General features: G+C 33.8%; 1 protein-coding gene across 1 annotated transcript in view; it reads left to right on the top strand.

The window, feature by feature from the left end:
* The window catches only part of DNAH12 (dynein axonemal heavy chain 12), a 74973-nt gene extending 57306 nt beyond the window's left edge, over nt 1–17667 (top strand). Inside the window, exons 56-74 of the mRNA XM_049826238.1 lie at nt 990–1204; nt 2181–2373; nt 3242–3434; nt 4363–4535; nt 5045–5185; nt 6145–6303; nt 7326–7470; nt 8298–8448; nt 8777–9030; nt 9594–9734; nt 10566–10703; nt 11622–11855; nt 12279–12464; nt 12942–13045; nt 14148–14352; nt 14547–14684; nt 15162–15253; nt 15510–15577; nt 16702–17667. Coding sequence (XP_049682195.1) covers nt 990–1204; nt 2181–2373; nt 3242–3434; nt 4363–4535; nt 5045–5185; nt 6145–6303; nt 7326–7470; nt 8298–8448; nt 8777–9030; nt 9594–9734; nt 10566–10703; nt 11622–11855; nt 12279–12464; nt 12942–13045; nt 14148–14352; nt 14547–14684; nt 15162–15253; nt 15510–15577; nt 16702–16892 — 3121 coding nt within the window. The 3' untranslated portion in view covers nt 16893–17667. The remainder of the gene's footprint in view (nt 1–989; nt 1205–2180; nt 2374–3241; nt 3435–4362; nt 4536–5044; nt 5186–6144; nt 6304–7325; nt 7471–8297; nt 8449–8776; nt 9031–9593; nt 9735–10565; nt 10704–11621; nt 11856–12278; nt 12465–12941; nt 13046–14147; nt 14353–14546; nt 14685–15161; nt 15254–15509; nt 15578–16701) is intronic.
* Nucleotides 17668–18582: the final 915 nt, after the last annotated feature.

The following is an 18582-nucleotide window of genomic DNA, read 5'->3' as shown; positions in this document are numbered from 1 at the left end:
TCCTCATGCTTTACATGTTTAATGATAAGACTCAGGTTATGTAAATTGCAGGGTCCAGATATATCACAGTCCACTTCAGGTTCTTATGGTTATAAGGCTATCAGATGACATTTTAATGCTTTATAGATATTTATTGTGTGTGAAACTCTCATCTATATAAAGTATTATTTTAGGACCTTTAACAACTTTTTTTTTTTAATTCCAACTGAAATTTTATTTCAAGGATAGTATCTATTACATTATATGAAAACTTGTGATAGTTGTCTGCAAATAATCTGCACTCAGTAGAAGTACAAGATTATAAAACTTTCTAGTGATGTTCTTGTGATCTGTGTTCTCTTAAGAATTAGTCTTTGTGATAGATTCAGATTATATTCAGTTTATAGTGTGTAATTCCATTTTTAGAATGTTGCTTAATTCTTTGAGGGTGCAGTTAGAGGAGGTGTTTGATATCATTCATGCCTCACATTAAAATACATACATATAGATGAAATCAGCAAGTACAAAGGGGGTCAAATGTGTCGAACAAAATTAAAATATTGTCACCTTTCCCGGCCCCACTTATATTTCCAGCCTTATACTAGCTGATATACCAGCATATCAGATTTAAATTGCAACTAATTGTTGACTTTTTTTTTTAAGTGAAAAAATGTATGAAAAAGAACTCAAAATTTGTAAAACTAATTATATTCTAAATACTGAGAATTCCAGGGGAGAGGCAGAACAAGATTTTACAAGAATTCTGCATTCTGGTGTATTTTATAAAAAATGTTATGAACATTTTTGCAACTCTTAAAACTATTTTTGGTATTACTTTTCAAATTATGATAAAACATCTATACCTCCATTTCTCACTGATCTGTTAAAATAACAGAATCAAAATTGTATCATTTTTTCCTTGACAGCCTGACACAGAAACATTTTTAAATAGTATAATTTTTTTTAAAACTCCTGCAAGCACTGAGAAAACTGTGTCTTGTATGTTCTAGGCCATTAATGATTGATCCTCAAGGTCAAGCAAATAAATGGATTAAGAATTTTGAGAAGGAAAACCGCCTGAATGTTATCAAGGTCAGTGACACAGATTATATGAGAACCCTGGAGAACTGCATTCAGTTTGGAACTCCACTTCTGCTAGAAAATGTTGGAGAAGAACTAGACCCATCACTTGAACCTGTGCTACTTAAACAGACTTTTAAACAAGGTACACAAAAATTAAATTTGAACCCTGAAGTAGATTACATTGATGTTCATCTTGTAGTCTATGGTACTGTCTGATGTTTTTCTTATTACTCTCTGGTTTACTACTGCCTGTGGTAAGAGGAAGGTAACTTCACAATGGCCTGAAGTTTTATTTTATTTTTTAATAAATATCATTCATGTATCACATGATAGTAGTTTTGTGTGAAAACCTTCACCATGTCACTATAGGAGACTAAATGAAGACACTTGACTCTGCAAAGAGAAGATTCTCAATTAAATTATGTTTTGGTTGTTCATTTTCATATGTTTTAGTCTAATACTAATATTTACTAAATTTTGCACAAATCGAGAAAAGTTGTCCAGACATGTTGCTTAAGGCACAATTTTCCTGTGTTTCTCTGGCACTTGCTAAGTAGCTATGAATTTGGTTTTAAAACTTTTCTTTTTTTTCCTCCTGGATAAGGAGAAAAATTGCAGAATAGCATAAATATGTTTTCCTTCCTTCTTACACAGTTTACCTTTCCTGGTTTTCACATTCATACTTTAAAAAAAGAGAGAGAGAGAGAAAAGCTCAAACACTTTTTATCCCTTTGGTTTTGTTTTTTGGGGGGTTTTTTTAGAGTTTCCTATTTCAGACAGGTAATTCAAGGAAAGAATCGTCTGTAGGAATATCATATTTAAGAATAATTTCATGGTGCTCTGTTGCCATCTCCAGTATTGTATATGCACATTGGAATTATGGTAGTAACTGGAATGACTGGATTTCATTTGCTAAGAGTAAAAAGTGGCCTCACTGAAATCTGTGAGAATTTTTCAGAGTATCAGATTCATTTATTTATTTATTTATTTATTGCTCCTTCTCAGGAAATTTGTCATTGACAAGAAATTTGCTTTTATTTAATCACAAAAGTATTTTTTTTTCTGTAAGTAATTGAAGAAGATAACGGTTTTCTTAACATTTCTTATCTCAACTTTAGGAGGTATGGAGTATATCAGACTTGGTGAGACCATTATTGAGTATTCCAGTGATTTCAAGTTTTTTATTACCACAAAACTGAGAAATCCACATTATATGCCTGAACTTGCTACAAAAGTTTCTTTACTCAATTTTATGATAACGCCAGAGGGACTTGAAGACCAATTGCTAGGTATTGTTGTAGCAAAAGAGAGGTAAGTCTCTCTTTATGGCAAATAGCCATTTACAGTTTTTATGGCATAATTCCAAGGAAATGAGAGATTAATTTATTGGAACGCAAAATGAATGTTACATGGTGTAAATGTTGCTCAGTAACAGCTTTAAAAAAAAAAAAAAAAAGTTTTTCTAGTTGTCATATCTAAAAAGTTTGTTAGGGAAACAGATTGTCTTGTTTACTGTGGGTTAAGTGTCCACAAGTTAATTAAAATAGCAGATGTAAAATCATTGTTTTTTCATGGCAGTTTTCTCCTGAAATATTCCTTTCATGTTAGAAAACTATGTAAATATTATTTGAAGTTTAAGTCATTATTGTGGTTTTTGCAATTTGACTGAGCTTCCAGACAAGGATGCAGAATTATGAGGATTTAGTTTTAATTTCATATGAAATAAATGCACAGTACCTCTGAAACTGATTATGGGTCTTATCTGAACCCTCACAGAGATACAGAGAAGTAGTTTGTAGGTTGTACAGAAATGGCTATGCAATTAGGCTAAATTCTGTTTGCTAAAAAAGTGTTTCCAGCAGTAAACTTACTCCACATATCACATGGAGTTTTTTCAGGCAGAAGAGATACAATAAAGGAAAACTAGGATGTACTGACATGTGCAAAATGCTATGATGTTAAAGTTTAGACCATCATTTCCATATACTGAACTGAAGTTATGCAAAGAAATCTATACTCAGAATTATAAACACATGCTGAACAGTAACAACCTATTTAAACTGAAGAGAGCATTCACAAATATTTATTGTACGAAGAGGGAGTCATCTTCATGGGCTTTCTTTACAGTCAGTGGAAGATGAACATTGACTGGTTTTATGGTATTTGTTTTTTTCATTAGACCAGAATTAGAAGAGGAAAGAAATGCTCTCATCCTTCAATCTGCAGCCAATAAAAAGCATCTAAAAGAAATTGAGAAGAAAATTTTAGAAACCTTACATTCATCTGAAGGGAACATTCTGGAAGATGAGACTGCTATCGAGGTCTTGGATTCTGCTAAAATAACGGCTAATGAGATCACAAAAAAACAGCAGGTGAGGAGTGTGTATATGTATTTTTGTTAACAGTAAGTAGAATTTAAATGTTAAAAGTTGCAGCTAGCAGAAGGAATGCAAATTAGATGCAAAGTGTAAGGAGGAAATTCTGTGCTTGTGAAATGTGAAGAGAAATAAAATTGGATCCCTTCTCACATCTTCACTGGTGGTTTATTAAATCTCCAATTAAAAATATTTAAATAATATGTATCTATCTATAAGGACTGGATGAGAAGTAACAAATTTTGAAGTTAAGGTAACATGTTAAGATAAAAGAAGAAACTTAATTTTTTAAAACAACCAAAAATATTCAGGGAGACATTAATAATCTGGGTGACCAACGTAGGTATGCAAACACAGATTCTTTTGTTATACTTAATGCAAAAAATACCAGCTGAACTCAATGACAGCTAAATAACATTGGTAAGAGAATAATTTTTTTTTTTTTTTTTAATTACTATAGACTTAACAGAAATCCAATAGTAGCGTTTCCTTCAAGCTACTGTTGGCCTTTCTCCTCTTTGTTAATGCCTATCAAATGCAATCTCAGAATACGTCTGATGGTCAAATTTTGAAAAACTTCTTTATATTCAAAGTATTGTTTTGAATATTGCAGAGATAAAGATTGATACTTTTGGTGCTAAATGATGCATTGAAACTATTGTTCCTCCTTTGTCCTTTGTTTTGTCTATTGCATCCTGTAGTATACATAAATAGATCAGGTGGTACTATGTTAAGGGCAAGTACTCATTTTACCTAGTGTAGTTATCACTTCCTGTGACTGTGCATTTTGGAACATAAAAGTTGTCTTACTCTGGCATTATAAAGTGCTGTATGGAAGTATTTTAATAATGTTATTAAGTAGTAATATTTTTGTACAAAAGAGAATATTGAAAGCTTTTCTTTATCAACTACTATTCATATTTAGATTGCAGAGAAAACAGAACTTAAAATAGCCGAATCTCGAGAAGGTTATCGACCTATTGCAAAGCATTCATCAGTGCTGTTTTTTAGTATTGCGGACTTGGCAAACATTGATCCCATGTACCAGTACTCCCTTAGTTGGTTTGTTAACCTCTTCATCAACTCTATTCATGATAGGTAAATACAGTCTCTTCTGGTGTAAAATAAAGTGTTTTCCTTCTCTTCTTATAAACAGTTCCCTCCATTTTGAAACCATGTACCTCTTATGCCTTGTTAAATGCAGGTTTTTGAAACAAAATGTGATTTGTTAATGAAGTAAATGCTCTTTATAATTACTGTTTGAGCAAACAATGAACTGTAAGCATGTGCTTTATTTAAGTATTTTTAACAATGTGACTTACCGAAAGGGTGAAGTCTGATTCTGAACTAGGCTCCATTACGAACAGTATGAGTGCACCATCTAACTGGCAAATTGATTTCAGATCATTATTTTGCTTGGGACTTTTAGAAGAGCTGTAAAATATTAAGTATAATTGAAACTTGGGTGAAATGGGCATCTAAGACCATTGTGGAGCATGTGGGCCTAATATAATTCCTCTGCAACCCTAAATAGATTTAGATTTCCTAACTGATTTGCCTAAGTTATTCAATTTGAAGTCTCAGTTTCTCACTTCTTTTCTTTTTAGTAACAAATCCAAAATTTTGGAGAAGCGACTTCGATATCTAAATGACCACTTTACATACAATTTATATTGCAATGTGTGTCGTTCACTGTTTGAAAAGGACAAGCTGCTCTTCTCGTTTTTGCTATGTTGTAATCTTCTCATGTAAGCCCATTTTTGTGAAGTCTCTTTTAATAACAGAAACTAATGATTTTCTTACAGTGGAAAAAGGTATTGCTGAGATAATGTGTTCTCGTGCATATTGATAATATAGCCTTTGGAGTAATATCATGAATATTTGGGGTTTTCTAATACTGATAATATTTACAAGTGATGGAGTATGTGAGTACATGCATCACTACTATGTATAGGCTTTGGACATTTTACATAAGGAGTGTTCCTATGCTTATTAAAATCAATGGTTTTGTCAGTGATACATCTTTGACTCTCTTTAAAGGATCCGGGTAGTGCTACATAGCATCCTATGTCAGGAAAAATTGCTGTTATTTAAGAAAACGTTTTAGAAAGAAATCTGACAGTAATGTGCCATCCCAGCAAGCTTTTGTCTTTGTTTTTAATTTTCTCTCTTCTTTTTCTTTTATCCTTTTGCATACATCATGAGGTCTCGCTTGCAGTCTTCCCTCTTCCACAGGCTTTTCAGCTTAGTCTTCCTGGTTTTTTTGTGATTTTGTGTGCCTACGTTGTGAAAGGAAAGAGAAGTTCAAAATTTCACGATCACAACCATCATGTGCATACTTATTTAATTACAATGTGTACATGTCTGTATATGGACCATTCTTCCTGGGCCAATTTGTAAAGCTACTGTATTCCCAGAAAAAATTATTTTCTATAAAGCCTTTAAAAATCAGGAATAATTGCACTTTTAAAAACAAATAAGCAGATATATACCATTTACCCCTTGAAACCCTTCCTGTAGTCTTAGTCCGTCGTTTTTACCATACAGTTTTTTAACTATATAGAATACTGAGATCTGATTTCAGCTGCTACTGCAGTAGAAGTATTACTAAATGGCAGTGAAGTGTAATTAATTTTAAACAACTCTTTATATTATGTAAAATCGTATTTCAGTAACTGAATATTATCCATCTTTTTTTTTAATATAGGGCTAAAAATGAAATAGAACATCAAGAGTTTATGTTCTTACTAACTGGGGGTGTGGGTCTCAAGAATAAGTATAAGAATCCAGATCCATCTTGGCTACCAGATAAGAGCTGGGATGAATTATGTCGTGCAAGTGAAATCCCAGCTTTGAAAGGACTGAGGTATAGTAAAATGTTGATGTGAATTAGCCTTAATTGTTTTTGACCAAAGCATGTGTAACATGCTAAAAGAAATGTTTCCTGTATGTTTTCCAAACCAGTGCCAGAATGCCAATACGGTAAAACCAGCCCCTTTTTTTCATCATTAGGTTTGCTTCACTTAAATAAGTCAGTCGGTTGGCTAATTGTAATATTATTTAATTAAACTATTTTTCTAAATTATTTGAGGCATTCCCTAAAGAACCTTTCCTTTTGGAATGTCTCCATGGTAGAGAAACAGTGTTTCAAGGGGGTCAGTGGAGGCCAAAGGAAGTGTATGTAGCAAAATTCCACTGCAGTGCCAGGCAGGGAATTTTTCTGGTAAAATCTAATCTCTTGAAATCAGGACAATTTCACCCTGGATTTAAATAGAATTTAACACTAAATTCTGGAGCCAGCATGGCTGTACAAGTCTTGTATATAAATAGCTGACAGAGCCCAAATATTTGGAGGATTTGGATCCAATTGCGGAAACACTGCTCTCTCAGAAGAAATTGTTTGGGGCTGTTTTGTGGTTTTCCCCCTTTGAAGTTTTAGTAGCAATTTGTATGATGATCCAGTCTTTTAACAGTCTGGGAGTTGTCCCACTGCAGAGGACATACTCTGTATGTTGCATGAAAAAAAAAAAAAATTTTTTTCCCTGGTTGAACTTCCTGGTCATTTTCTTCAGTTAAAGAGTGGAGTTTTCATGAAATATGAGAGGCAGAAAATTCACCCAGACCTTTGAAGGTCCAAGCAGTGCTGGCTGGAGGAATAGGCAGAATTTATTGTCAACTCGGAACCTTTCAGGTGGAGTCTTGTATGTCTGCAATAGCATGGTGGGAAAAGGTTTTTCACTCTTCAGCATGGAGAAGCTCAACTGTAGGATTATTTGCTGATGTAGATGTGGAGTGGCTTGTATGACAATACAATGTAATTGGCTTCTGATAAACATAAAAAACAGACTCCAGGTATTTACAGTAATTGTAAGTGCTTTTTTTCTCTAGGAATCACATCTCTGAAAATATAGGCGAATGGCAAAAAATTTATGACAGCAAAGAGCCACAAAGCTTTCCGTTGCCAGAACAATTGAGTAATACATTAAATGAATTACAAAAGATGATAATTCTTCGGTGCTTAAGACCAGACAAGGTAACATGATCTGTTACCACGTGTTTGTAGACTGTTCTGTGTCTTGTAGCATAGTTTGCACTGGTTGTTAAAATAACTAATCTGTTGCTTTATTAAGAAAATAAATGCTATTCTTATTTTTCAGTTGAGCAATACAAACACCGCAAGCATCAGCTGACATCTCTTGTCTGACGTGATTTAATGCATCTTTCAGAGTATACTCATTGTTCTAGTTTTCTTCAAGTGCTTGTTCATGTTTAGTCTGTTATACACTTGAGAGCAGGATATATTAGCCTGAAAAAATACACAGAGTATCCAGTACCATGTGCTTCCATGCAAAGGGTTCCAAGGCAAAGAGAGATCAAATGTGTTTATTTGAACAGCCAAGGTGAATTTTTAACACATTCTACCTTTGGTGCACTTAGCAAATTGTATTGGATGTACTTTAGGAACAATTCATGTTAGGATTTAAAGTATGTATTGCAGTTACTCCTTAGAATGAATTAAAAATAATAACATTAATATTTACTAAGGGGGAATGTGGTGGTTCTCCACATCAGGTAAAGCCTTAATTAAAGTCTTACTGTAATTTAATATTGGTTATATGAGGTATGTTATTTTCTAAAAGCATTTTTCCTCTTGTAAGGAAAAAAAAAAGAGGGGGGTTGTCAACAAGAGGTGAAATCTTTGCTCCTGAAGCGTTCTGCAAGACTAGTCTTAAATCTGTGCAAAGCAGAGAGATGTCTGTAGGCTCAGGAATTTAACTAATATATGTTACGTAAAAGATGCTGTCAAATATCCAGTTATGTTTAATTTATGTTAATGGTTTTATTTACTTTTTTTACCAGATTGGTCCAGCTATAACAACATTTGTAACTGATAAACTGGGGAAGAAATTTGTAGAGCCACCACCTTTTGATCTAACAAAAAGTTACTTAGATTCAAATTCTACAATCCCTTTACTATTTGTGCTATCTCCAGGAGCAGATCCCATGTCTAGTAAGTATACACAGAAAGAGAAAGCAAAAGCATAGTACAGCTTTTCAGATTAGGGACCTGAATTTCCCCTTCAATAGGCAATGAGGATTGTTTTGCACTTAGTGCAAGTAGATTTGTGTGCCTCATGTCACACTGGTAAAATTCTGAGCTCCCTAAAAATGGGAATGGTATTTTAAACTGAATAAATTTTACACTCTATATCAAAGCTGTACCATCTTATTAGATGTACCTTTTAACAAAATAGTAATAAAAAGTTTAAATATTTTTTTTCCTGACATAACTTTTTTCTTAATGAAGAAATGCTCAAATCTTATGCTTTCTGTTCAAGGCCTCCTGAAATTTGCAAATGACAGAGAGATGGTTGGAAATAAGTTTCAGTCCATCTCATTAGGACAAGGACAAGGACCTATAGCTACAAAGATGATTCAAAAAGGAATGGAAGAAGGAACCTGGGTTTGTTTACAAAATTGTCATTTAGCTGTCTCCTGGATGCCAATGCTGGAGAAAATATGTGAAGAGTTTAACAGTGAGAAATGTCATCCAGTCTTCAGACTTTGGCTTACTAGTTACCCTTCACCAAAGGTACATGCATTGCCAAATATTCTGTATTTGGGGAAAGGAAAAGTTGATGACATTTTTTGGAAATATTTGTATCCCTGAATGAGCTGATGATACAGAACTTTTCTGAAATACCATGAGGCTGTTGAAGATATAATTTAATTAAGAAAGTACATTTAAAAATAATAATAAACATAGTAATACCAAGCTTCCTTTGTAATATTTTGATATTGTGATGTGTAATATTTTGTGTACTAGTGAATGGAACTGCATTACGCCAGCGTTTATAATAAGTTTTTATGCCGTCACTGAGGTTTTGTTTCACATAAATTAAAAAAATTAAGTTTGCATTTTATTTATAAGGTGTTGAATACCAAGAAAACATTTTAAAATATAGGTTTGTTTACAGCAAGGTCTTACTTTGTGGATGCCTTTGAGAATTTTTTCTAAAAGCTTCTAATGTTTAAAATGTAATTTCTTACAGATAATTGTTTATATAACAAACACAGAGTAATAATATATTGTTATAACAATATAGCATCTATTCCACACTTTCTGAATGGAGTTTTGCTATTTTTTATTTCTAGTTTCCAGTAAACATTCTGCAGAATGGAGTGAAGATGACAAATGAACCTCCTACGGGTCTCCGGTTAAACCTACTGCAGTCATTTCTTTCTGATCCTATTTCTGATCCTGCATTCTTCTCTGGATGCCCAGAAAAGGAGCTGGTAATGTACCTATCTCTTGACAGTTTTAGTCTTCCTTTTTTTTTTTTTTCTTTTCCACAGATACACTGATTTCTGTCCAGTGAATATTATAAGCTAAAATTTTTACTATGGTTGTGAGTTTAGGTTTTGCAATGATAAAGATGATTAGTTGAGAATTACTGCCAGGTAATTTCATGTGGCAATATTTAAAATGGTTTCTTAAGCTTTATTAAATTACATACCAATTACACACACATATTACACAATGTACTTAAACTCTGAGCATTAATTAGTAGGGCATAGCTATCATTATTGAGATGGTAAGCACTGAAAAGGTCTTTTCTTGCTACCAGGGACCAGTACTGCAGTGCCCATACGTCTTACTAGTAAGTGATAAACCACTTAGCTAATCATTACCTATGAAGGAAGTGAAAAACCAGTGGGATTACTCAGAGATATGAATGTGGTAATCAATATACATAGGTATAAGTGGGTGCATGTAAGGACTTATATTAAACAATGCATCTGTATTTTGTGTTTGTCTAATGAGCCTTAGAAGTAAGTATCTGGTGCTATTTGAATTCTTACAAAGTCAGCTGCCCTTTACATGGAAGAAGAAAAGAATCTTGTGTAATGGTACTTGAGGAATGTGCTTGCATATGTGGCAGCTATGTGTGTATTTGTTCCCAAGTCAAATAACCACAGCATACTTAATAGTTGCCTGTATTTGTACAGTATTTGTACACACAGATGGAGTGTGTTAACGAAATGGTGTGTTTTCTATGTAAGTTACAGACTGGCATGAGCATATAGGCTAGTTAATAATACTCTGTTGTTTTGTTTTTCTCAAAGGTGTGGGAGAAACTGCTCTTTGGAGTTTGTTTTTTCCATGCTCTTGTTCAGGAGAGAAGAAAATTTGGGCCTCTTGGTTGGAATATACCCTATGGATTTAATGAATCAGACTTGCGAATCAGTATCAGACAGCTGCAGGTAAAATCTTATATTGCTACCTTTAACTTGGATCTTGCGAAGCATAGGAACAAGCTGATAGTCAAAAAGGAGCAATACACTTACGCTACATCAAATGTTCCTAGATTTTCATGGCTTCAGTTCAGCTACAAAGGCAAAGAATGTCAATCATATTATAAATACTTTCAAAATTACAAATGAAATAAAATTTAAAATTGTCCTTTGTGAGATTTAGATTCATATAGATGTGTGGAATATAATGAGTATAGATGAGTATAACAAGAGTTAAAATTGTCATATATAAGACTTCACAGTGTTTTAAGTAACAACATGTCAGTGACAGTCACCTATTATGGTGTCTTTTGTGGTTAGGAGGAGGAATTATTTTTTTCTACATATAGACTGTTAGTTAAACAGAGCCTCAGACTGTTCTCCTTCCCTAAAATGAAATTCTGAACACTGCTTGACCTTGAGTCTTCTCCAGACCCTGTGTAGAAAAGTCAGTAGAACTAAACCTGTGAATTACAGAAGCTGAGGCTGAACAGTTGGAAAAGTTATCAAGAAGTTAAGGAAAGAGATCAGAGGGTTCTGAAAATTGGAAGAAAAATTACATGAAATGCATATTTCTTTATGACACAGAAAAGTGTCCATTTAGAAAGTTTAGACTGGAAAAACTATCCACTTAAAAATAATTCAAGAACTACTTGAATTACTTACTAATTTGGATATTCAGAAGGGGCATTTACTACTAAATCCTCTTTATTGTAAACAGAAATTTTACCTGAAAAAGGATTTCAGAATTCGAATTTCCAACACTTAGGGCGAAAACTCCATAAACTGCGGTTTTGCATGCGCTATAGCTTCCAACTCTTTAGTCTGTAGGTCACACTTGTTCTGCAGATATTTTCTCTCTAGAATTACTCATGTCTTCTGTTTCAGTTATTCATAAATGAATATAGCCATGTTCCTTTTGAAGCTGTGTCTTACCTAACTGGTGAGTGCAACTATGGAGGTCGAGTGACAGATGACTGGGACAGACGTTTACTGCTGACAATGCTGGATGACTTCTACAATCCAGATATAATTGAGAATCCTCGTTACACTTTTTCTCCCAGTGGCAACTATTATGCTCCACCAAAAGGCACATATGAGGACTACATTGAGTTTATTAAGGTAAAAAGTAGCAACAAGATTTTGAACTGTTAAAATGATGATGCACTAAAAAAACAATCCTTAAAGGCTTCTCTGTGTTGAAAAGGTAGTTTTGCAGCACATTAAACTGTATGCTTGGCTTCTTGCCTAACTTCCCTGTATGATCCTTGCCATGATCTATAACGTTTCTCAGAGGGAGTCAGTAGGTAAACAGGAGGGCCTAGCATAGATAATCAAGAATTCCTTGGAATGCAATGGCTTTCTGTAAGTGAGGTGATGGCTCTATCACCAATAATGCTGTCTGCAAATACCTACTGTTAAGGTCCTTATCCACCTTCAATTAAAGTTAGTGGTAGTTTTTCTCTCTGCTTCTTAAGGAAGACTTGGATCTAATTCCAAGCCTGCTGCTTTATCTCATGCAAATGTTTGTTTATTTTGTCTTAGAGTCTTCCCTTTAGTCAGCAGCCAGAGGTATTTGGTTTGCATGAAAACGTGGATATTTCAAAAGATCTTCAGCAAACTAAGATCCTCTTTGAATCTCTGCTTTTAACACAAGGAGGAGGCACTCAGGGAACTTCTGGAGGTGGTGACAGCACTCTTTATGAAATTGCAGATGATATTCTCAGCAAGGTATTGTATTACACCAGTGATTCCAATTTATCTTTTTACAAAGCAGAAATTCTTTAACTAGAATCTTCAGTGTCAAATTGATTTCGTGTTGGAGGAAAAACCTCCTGGGAGGGATTTAAAGCAACATGAAAGTAATAAATAGATAGGAGATGGGAGACAGAGAGAGAAAGCAGAGTAAACTTTGGAAGAACAGTGATTTATACACGTGAACAAGATTAAAATTAATAAAACTGAAATGTATTCATAACTTTTCATGGTATGAAAAATTTTAGGTGGTTTTTAAAAGATAAATATCACTTTAAAAAAAACCCATAATTTTTGTTTAGATTGAACTGCTAAATACTGTATTGATAAGATACTCATCAGAAAGTTTAATGGTATCTATTACCCTGCAGTTTTTTACATCTGCATACTTTTAATATAATACTGATGCATAATGATATATGGCATTATTTCCAAATATGTTGTCATTTACAGCTTCCAAATGATTTTGACATTGAAGGTTGCCTAAGTAAATATCCTGTGAGATATGAAGAAAGTATGAACACTGTGTTGGTGCAAGAAATGGAAAGATTTAACAAGTAAGAGTGTTATATTTTATTTAATGTAACCAAAATCTTTCCATTTGCAGAAAGTTTTTCCTGAAATCATACACTGTAAACCCCATGTTGTGTGAAATTTTTTATTCATTTATTTGTTCCCTTCTAATTGTCTGCAGTGATATCTGCAGTCCAAGCACCATTACTCCTTGTGGAAAGTCAGAATGTAGGATAGATGTCAGGAAAAATGATCTAGTGGCAAAATGAACTGAAAGAGGAAAATACATGACAGAAGAAGGGAGTCTGAGGAGGCACTTGGAAAAGAGAATGTGAACAATATTTTTATGTTTGGAGGTTTTTTTTAACTTCACTTTCTCGTTCACCATCTTTATCTTCAATTATATTTTATTTTCTTCGTATTTATGACCTGTAGGGTAAAGGGGTTAGAAACTATAATAAACGCACAGTTATAGTTTAAGAAACATTTTCCTTGATAGTTGGAAATATTTCTGCTTATTTCTTGTCTCATATGCTTCTCTTTTAAATTATTCCTTTTTTTCCCATTCCCTGATGCCTTTCTTCCTATACCTTATTTTCACAATTATTCTCCAAGCACTACAAACTTATTATCACTTTTATTTTTCTCTTTGGGTCCCCAGGCTCTCTTTTGACTTTGTTTCCTAATTTTCTTTCTTATCTTCACCTGCTCCTCCGTTCTTTCTTCCCCCTCTTCTATTTGTCTCTTCATGTCTCCCACTTCATTTTCTCCTAAACTTTCAATAATGCTCTCTGGCCTTCAGTCTCCCAGTTTTCCTCTGTTGCAGACCCTACCCACCTCCTCTTTTGTAATCTAAACCTTTTTCCTTCATCTAGTATACGGTGTATACATTTGGAGTTCCAAATTTATTATCTTACCAACAAATACAGAGTATTATCAGATATAACAAAATAATTTATTAAACTGTTCCTAGTCTTAAATGAATTGTCACAAATGCACAAATCCATGACTTTACAGATGTGGCTAATTACGCAGTTATATAGCAGCTATACAAGTTCTGTAGATGGTTTCATAATCCATGGAGGATGTTGTGTTTTACAGATCATGCAAAATGTGTGAAAATTTTGTTTTATTTTTAAATTCTAGTTTAATCCAAACTATTCGTATTACGCTAATTGACCTGAAGAAAGCCATTAAAGGACTGGTTGTCATGGATGCTGAACTGGAGGCTCTGTGTGGCAGTCTACTTATTGGAAAAGTTCCTGAGAATTGGGCGAAACGTTCATACCCAAGTCTAAAACCATTAGGGAGCTATATTCTAGATTTTCTAGAAAGGCTGAAATTTTTACAGGTAATGTACAAGAGGCAGTACTACCAACTGTTTAATCTACGTCTTCATATGATTTGTGATTTACGTTAAAGGAGCATTGGAAAGGAGTGATAGATTTTGCTTAGATTTTCTGAGTACAGTTAAGTAGAAAATGGTCAAACAATATGGGATTTGTCTCTTTCTGATTATTGAATGTGTCATTTTTGACTTTCCAGGATTGGTATGAATTAGGGAAGCCCACAGTTTTTTGGCTGTCAGGATTCTATTTTACTCAAGCTTTCTTAACTGGAGCTATGCAAAACTATGCTAGGAAGCACAGGATCCCTATTGACCTTCTGGGATATGAATTTCAGGTAGGGAGAAATTATAAATGCATCCTTTGTTAATCCGAGTCCTGATTTTGCAGTGAGATGTAGTAAGTAAATTCTGACTGGAAGGTTCATTTTGCAGCTAACTCACTGCAATTTGAAGACATACATTTAATTCTTTGGTAAGGTAGGCATGTTAAATAATATCCGTAAAAGAGTTATATTAAAAGTAGTTTTCTCATTGGACCTGGACCTCCGCTCAAGAAAATAGCCTATAGAGTAACATGTTTGTCTGTGTGATTAAAGCCTTATTTTCTAACCTACAATAAAGATAATTAAAAAACCCACAGAAATCTGCTGTCTTTATAGTTTTGTATAAAAGTGGTACTGAGAGGAAGGTCTAATATAAGACTATATTATTCTCAGTTTGGATTAGTCTTCTGAAAAGTGGCTATTAGCATAATACCTCAAAAAGCAAACAGCTGTGAAAGTTTAATAACATGGAACACTTATTTCTCATAGGTTATTCCTCAGGATACTGCTGATACTGCACCAGAAGATGGTGTTTATATCCACGGATTATTTTTAGATGGAGCTCGCTGGGACAGGACCAAGTCAGTAACAAAGTGTTTTACTATGGTTCTGGAAAGCTTTCCTAGGGTGCTTAAACAAAAGTTGTTTAAAAATTTTAAGTGATACTTTTCATATTGTTGAAATAACACCCCAAATGAAATACTCTTTCATGCATGGAAAATGGAGAAGAAAAAACCAAAAAACCCCAAGCAAGTAATAACCAAAAAACCACACACCAAACCCCTCTTCAGTTAACACCAAGCCACAAATAATTACTTTGTTGCTTTCTCTCACCAGGGGAATGTTAGCTGAGCAGTATCCCAAATTGCTCTTTGATATGATGCCAATCATTTGGATAAAGCCAAGTGAGTATAATTTCTCTGAAGTGTGAGCTATTCAACAAGAAGTTGCAACAGTTAATTCCTTTTTTACAGACCGATGCTCCTACCCTCACCAAAGTTACCCAAATGTGCACAGAAGTCAAGTGCATCTGACCTATGACTTTTACATTAAAAACTGGTCCTACTAGCTTCATCTCATCTGAGCGATAGGCCTGTCCCTTTCCCCACAGATGTTTATAATTATGAATTAGATGAAAGGACTAGCTAAATGAATTTTTTTATAAATATGTTTAGGTGCTGCCCAATCTATTTTTTCAACCAAAAATTAATTTGGGTAGGAAAGCACATGGTGCTTGAATTCCTGGCTCTACTCAAGTTGAGAACTTTTAATTGACTTACAGAGACTCAGTGTTTTACCTCACATGATTTAGCAAGGTTTGCTTAGGTTATTTTTAGCTGTTATGCTAGTTGTCTGTCATACTAGTAAGATATTTTCCATAACTCTTGCTTTCTTTGATCAGGAGCAGTAAATCCCTGGTTTTGTTTATTCACTTCAGCAGGACTTTCTACTGCAACTGTTGCAACTTACATGTTATTAGCTAATAGGCAGTCTTATAAAGTTTCCACTTTTTCTGCCTGTGCTTTCTCTTACGGTTGGATGAATATCTTCAGATATGCATGACTTTAGACTTTGCACAAGTTGCATGTAAGCGGTCTAGGCATACAAATAGTTCCCGCTGAGTTGAGTCCTTGGGATCTCAGGTGATTGAATTGCAGTTAGGTTCTGTGGCTGCTGGACCAGAATTCTTGTGGAGCTGTTAAAAGCTTGTGTATAAACTATGCTTTAAATAAGTAACTGTTCAGATTTTAATGTGTCTTTGAATGATTACAAAGCTGGTAGAATCACAGAAAGGCATCCGGTCCTGAAAACAAATTGTAGCTAAATTAGTTAGGTTTAAAACCAAAACAAACTACAAAAGAAAACACACAAAAAAGCCAGATAATTTTATTATGTTACTCACAAAACAATTTTGCATTTTTACTTAGCTTTAAGGATGTTACTGTGAATACTTAATATTTGTATGTAGATTATGTTTCTATCAATAGATCTGCTGAATGTAGTGTATTATTTTGGGGTTTTTTTGAAGCTGCAAAATCGGACATCAAGAAATCTAATGCGTATGTTTGCCCACTCTACAAGACAAGTGAGCGTAAAGGAGTCTTATCTACTACTGGACATTCTACTAACTTTGTCATTGCTCTGATGCTTAACACGGATAAACCAGTCCAACACTGGATCAAGCGAGGTGTTGCGTTGCTCTGCCAGCTGGATGACTAACTTTGGACAGTTCAGATTCAGACTTCACAAGATCCTATTCTTGTCGTTGGCCTATAGAGGAAGTAGAACATCCTGTGTAAAAGAAACATCTGGACTTTTTTGATACTAAAATATTTTCTGATCCTCAGTATTTTGTCTCAAATAAGTATGTATTATTATTAGCATCTTTACAATCTATAGAAGATACAGCTAGGATTTTAGCCTTTGGTAATATTATTGAAGGGTAAACATCAATTTTATGCATTACTTGAATACCACAACTTATATCTTAATGGAAAATGAAAATAGTCTGCACTTCCTGAGAGAAACATTACAGGTAATGAATGTGAAGCATTAAGAGTGCTGAATTATGTGAGTGGAAAGCTAGTAGGTAGTAAGTTTTGGGATTTCAATCTGGATTTCTATATAGCCTATGTTCTGTCATAGCAACAGTGAAGACTTCAGTTTGAGAAATTGTTTAACTGTCTATAGTAGGTACTTCTGATGCCTTCATTCCTCATCAATTTCATCCTTTCAGGATTTAATTCAGATATTCTGATTTTTGTAATTTTTTTTTCCCAAATAGTTTCTGTGAAGAATAAATGATAAAACCTCCCTTATGACCACCTGCCATAAAATGTTATCTGTTTCCCTATTGCTCCAGAGGCGCAGTCCAGTTTCAGTTCCTTCACTAATTCTGCACTTTTGTTTCCTTAAAAGAAAAAAAAATATAATTAATTTACTCATTTTTCCTAGATCTCCTCTAGCAGAGAACTATTTCCACCTTGCATTCAGCCACAGCCATCATAATTTCTTTGTAAGGATCCCTCTGTAAAATACGGTAGGAGTAAACTAAGCATATGAAAGTCTCACTCCATCCTACAATCATGATTATACCTAGGCATCTATGTCCTTTGTGTCTGTGCTCATTGTGTATTAAACCAGCATAAGTTTTCGGCGTAGGTCTGTCTTTCTGAAACTGTGCTTTTTCGTTTAAAGTCTCTATATATTTATCTTTTGTTTGCTTTTCTATTTATAAGAATTGTGATTAAGCAATCAGAAACACATAGTAATTTTTCATACCATTCGTACTTGATTTTATTTGCTTTTTTATGTTTACTTGTATTGTTTTTATTTTTTATTTTTACACTTACTCTTTTAAGTAAGCTCCTAACAGTATCTTCAGTTTACTCTCTTAGGAAAGCACTAAAGAGTTTTCTGTCCATAATGTAATAGCTACTACTTAGAGTTCTCAAATTCTTTGTTCAAGAAATTTTAACAAGTATTTTTACAAAGAAACTGGATTTTTAATTCCTTCTTTTTCTGACACCATTTGTCAGATCAGATTATTAAACATAACTAACCTATATGAAAGAAACATGGAGAAAGTCCCAGAGTATCTTATGATCGGGTATTTATAGTGAGCTATTAATGGACATAGACTCCACTGAGATCATTTTCAGTCCTGAAAATATCACTTTCAACTTAATAATCACTTCTTCAAAGTGTGAAGTCTTCCCTCTTTCAGAAGGTGAGGAAACCCAGTATATTTTCTCAATTCATATGAAAAATAAGTAGTTTTTTACAAAAAAGAAATAGTCTAGATTTAAAATGTTTATATACTCATTGTACTTTAGGTATAATCGAATACTAACAGTTACTTGTGTGTATATTTTGTTACATGTGCAATTACAGAGCAAGCCTTTGCAAT

Source organism: Accipiter gentilis, chromosome 23 (genome assembly GCF_929443795.1).
Source record: "Accipiter gentilis chromosome 23, bAccGen1.1, whole genome shotgun sequence".
Classification (NCBI taxonomy): Eukaryota; Metazoa; Chordata; class Aves; order Accipitriformes; family Accipitridae; genus Astur; species Astur gentilis.
The sequence above is the reverse complement of the archived record's forward strand: the minus strand, read 5'-3'. Positions and strand labels throughout refer to the sequence as shown.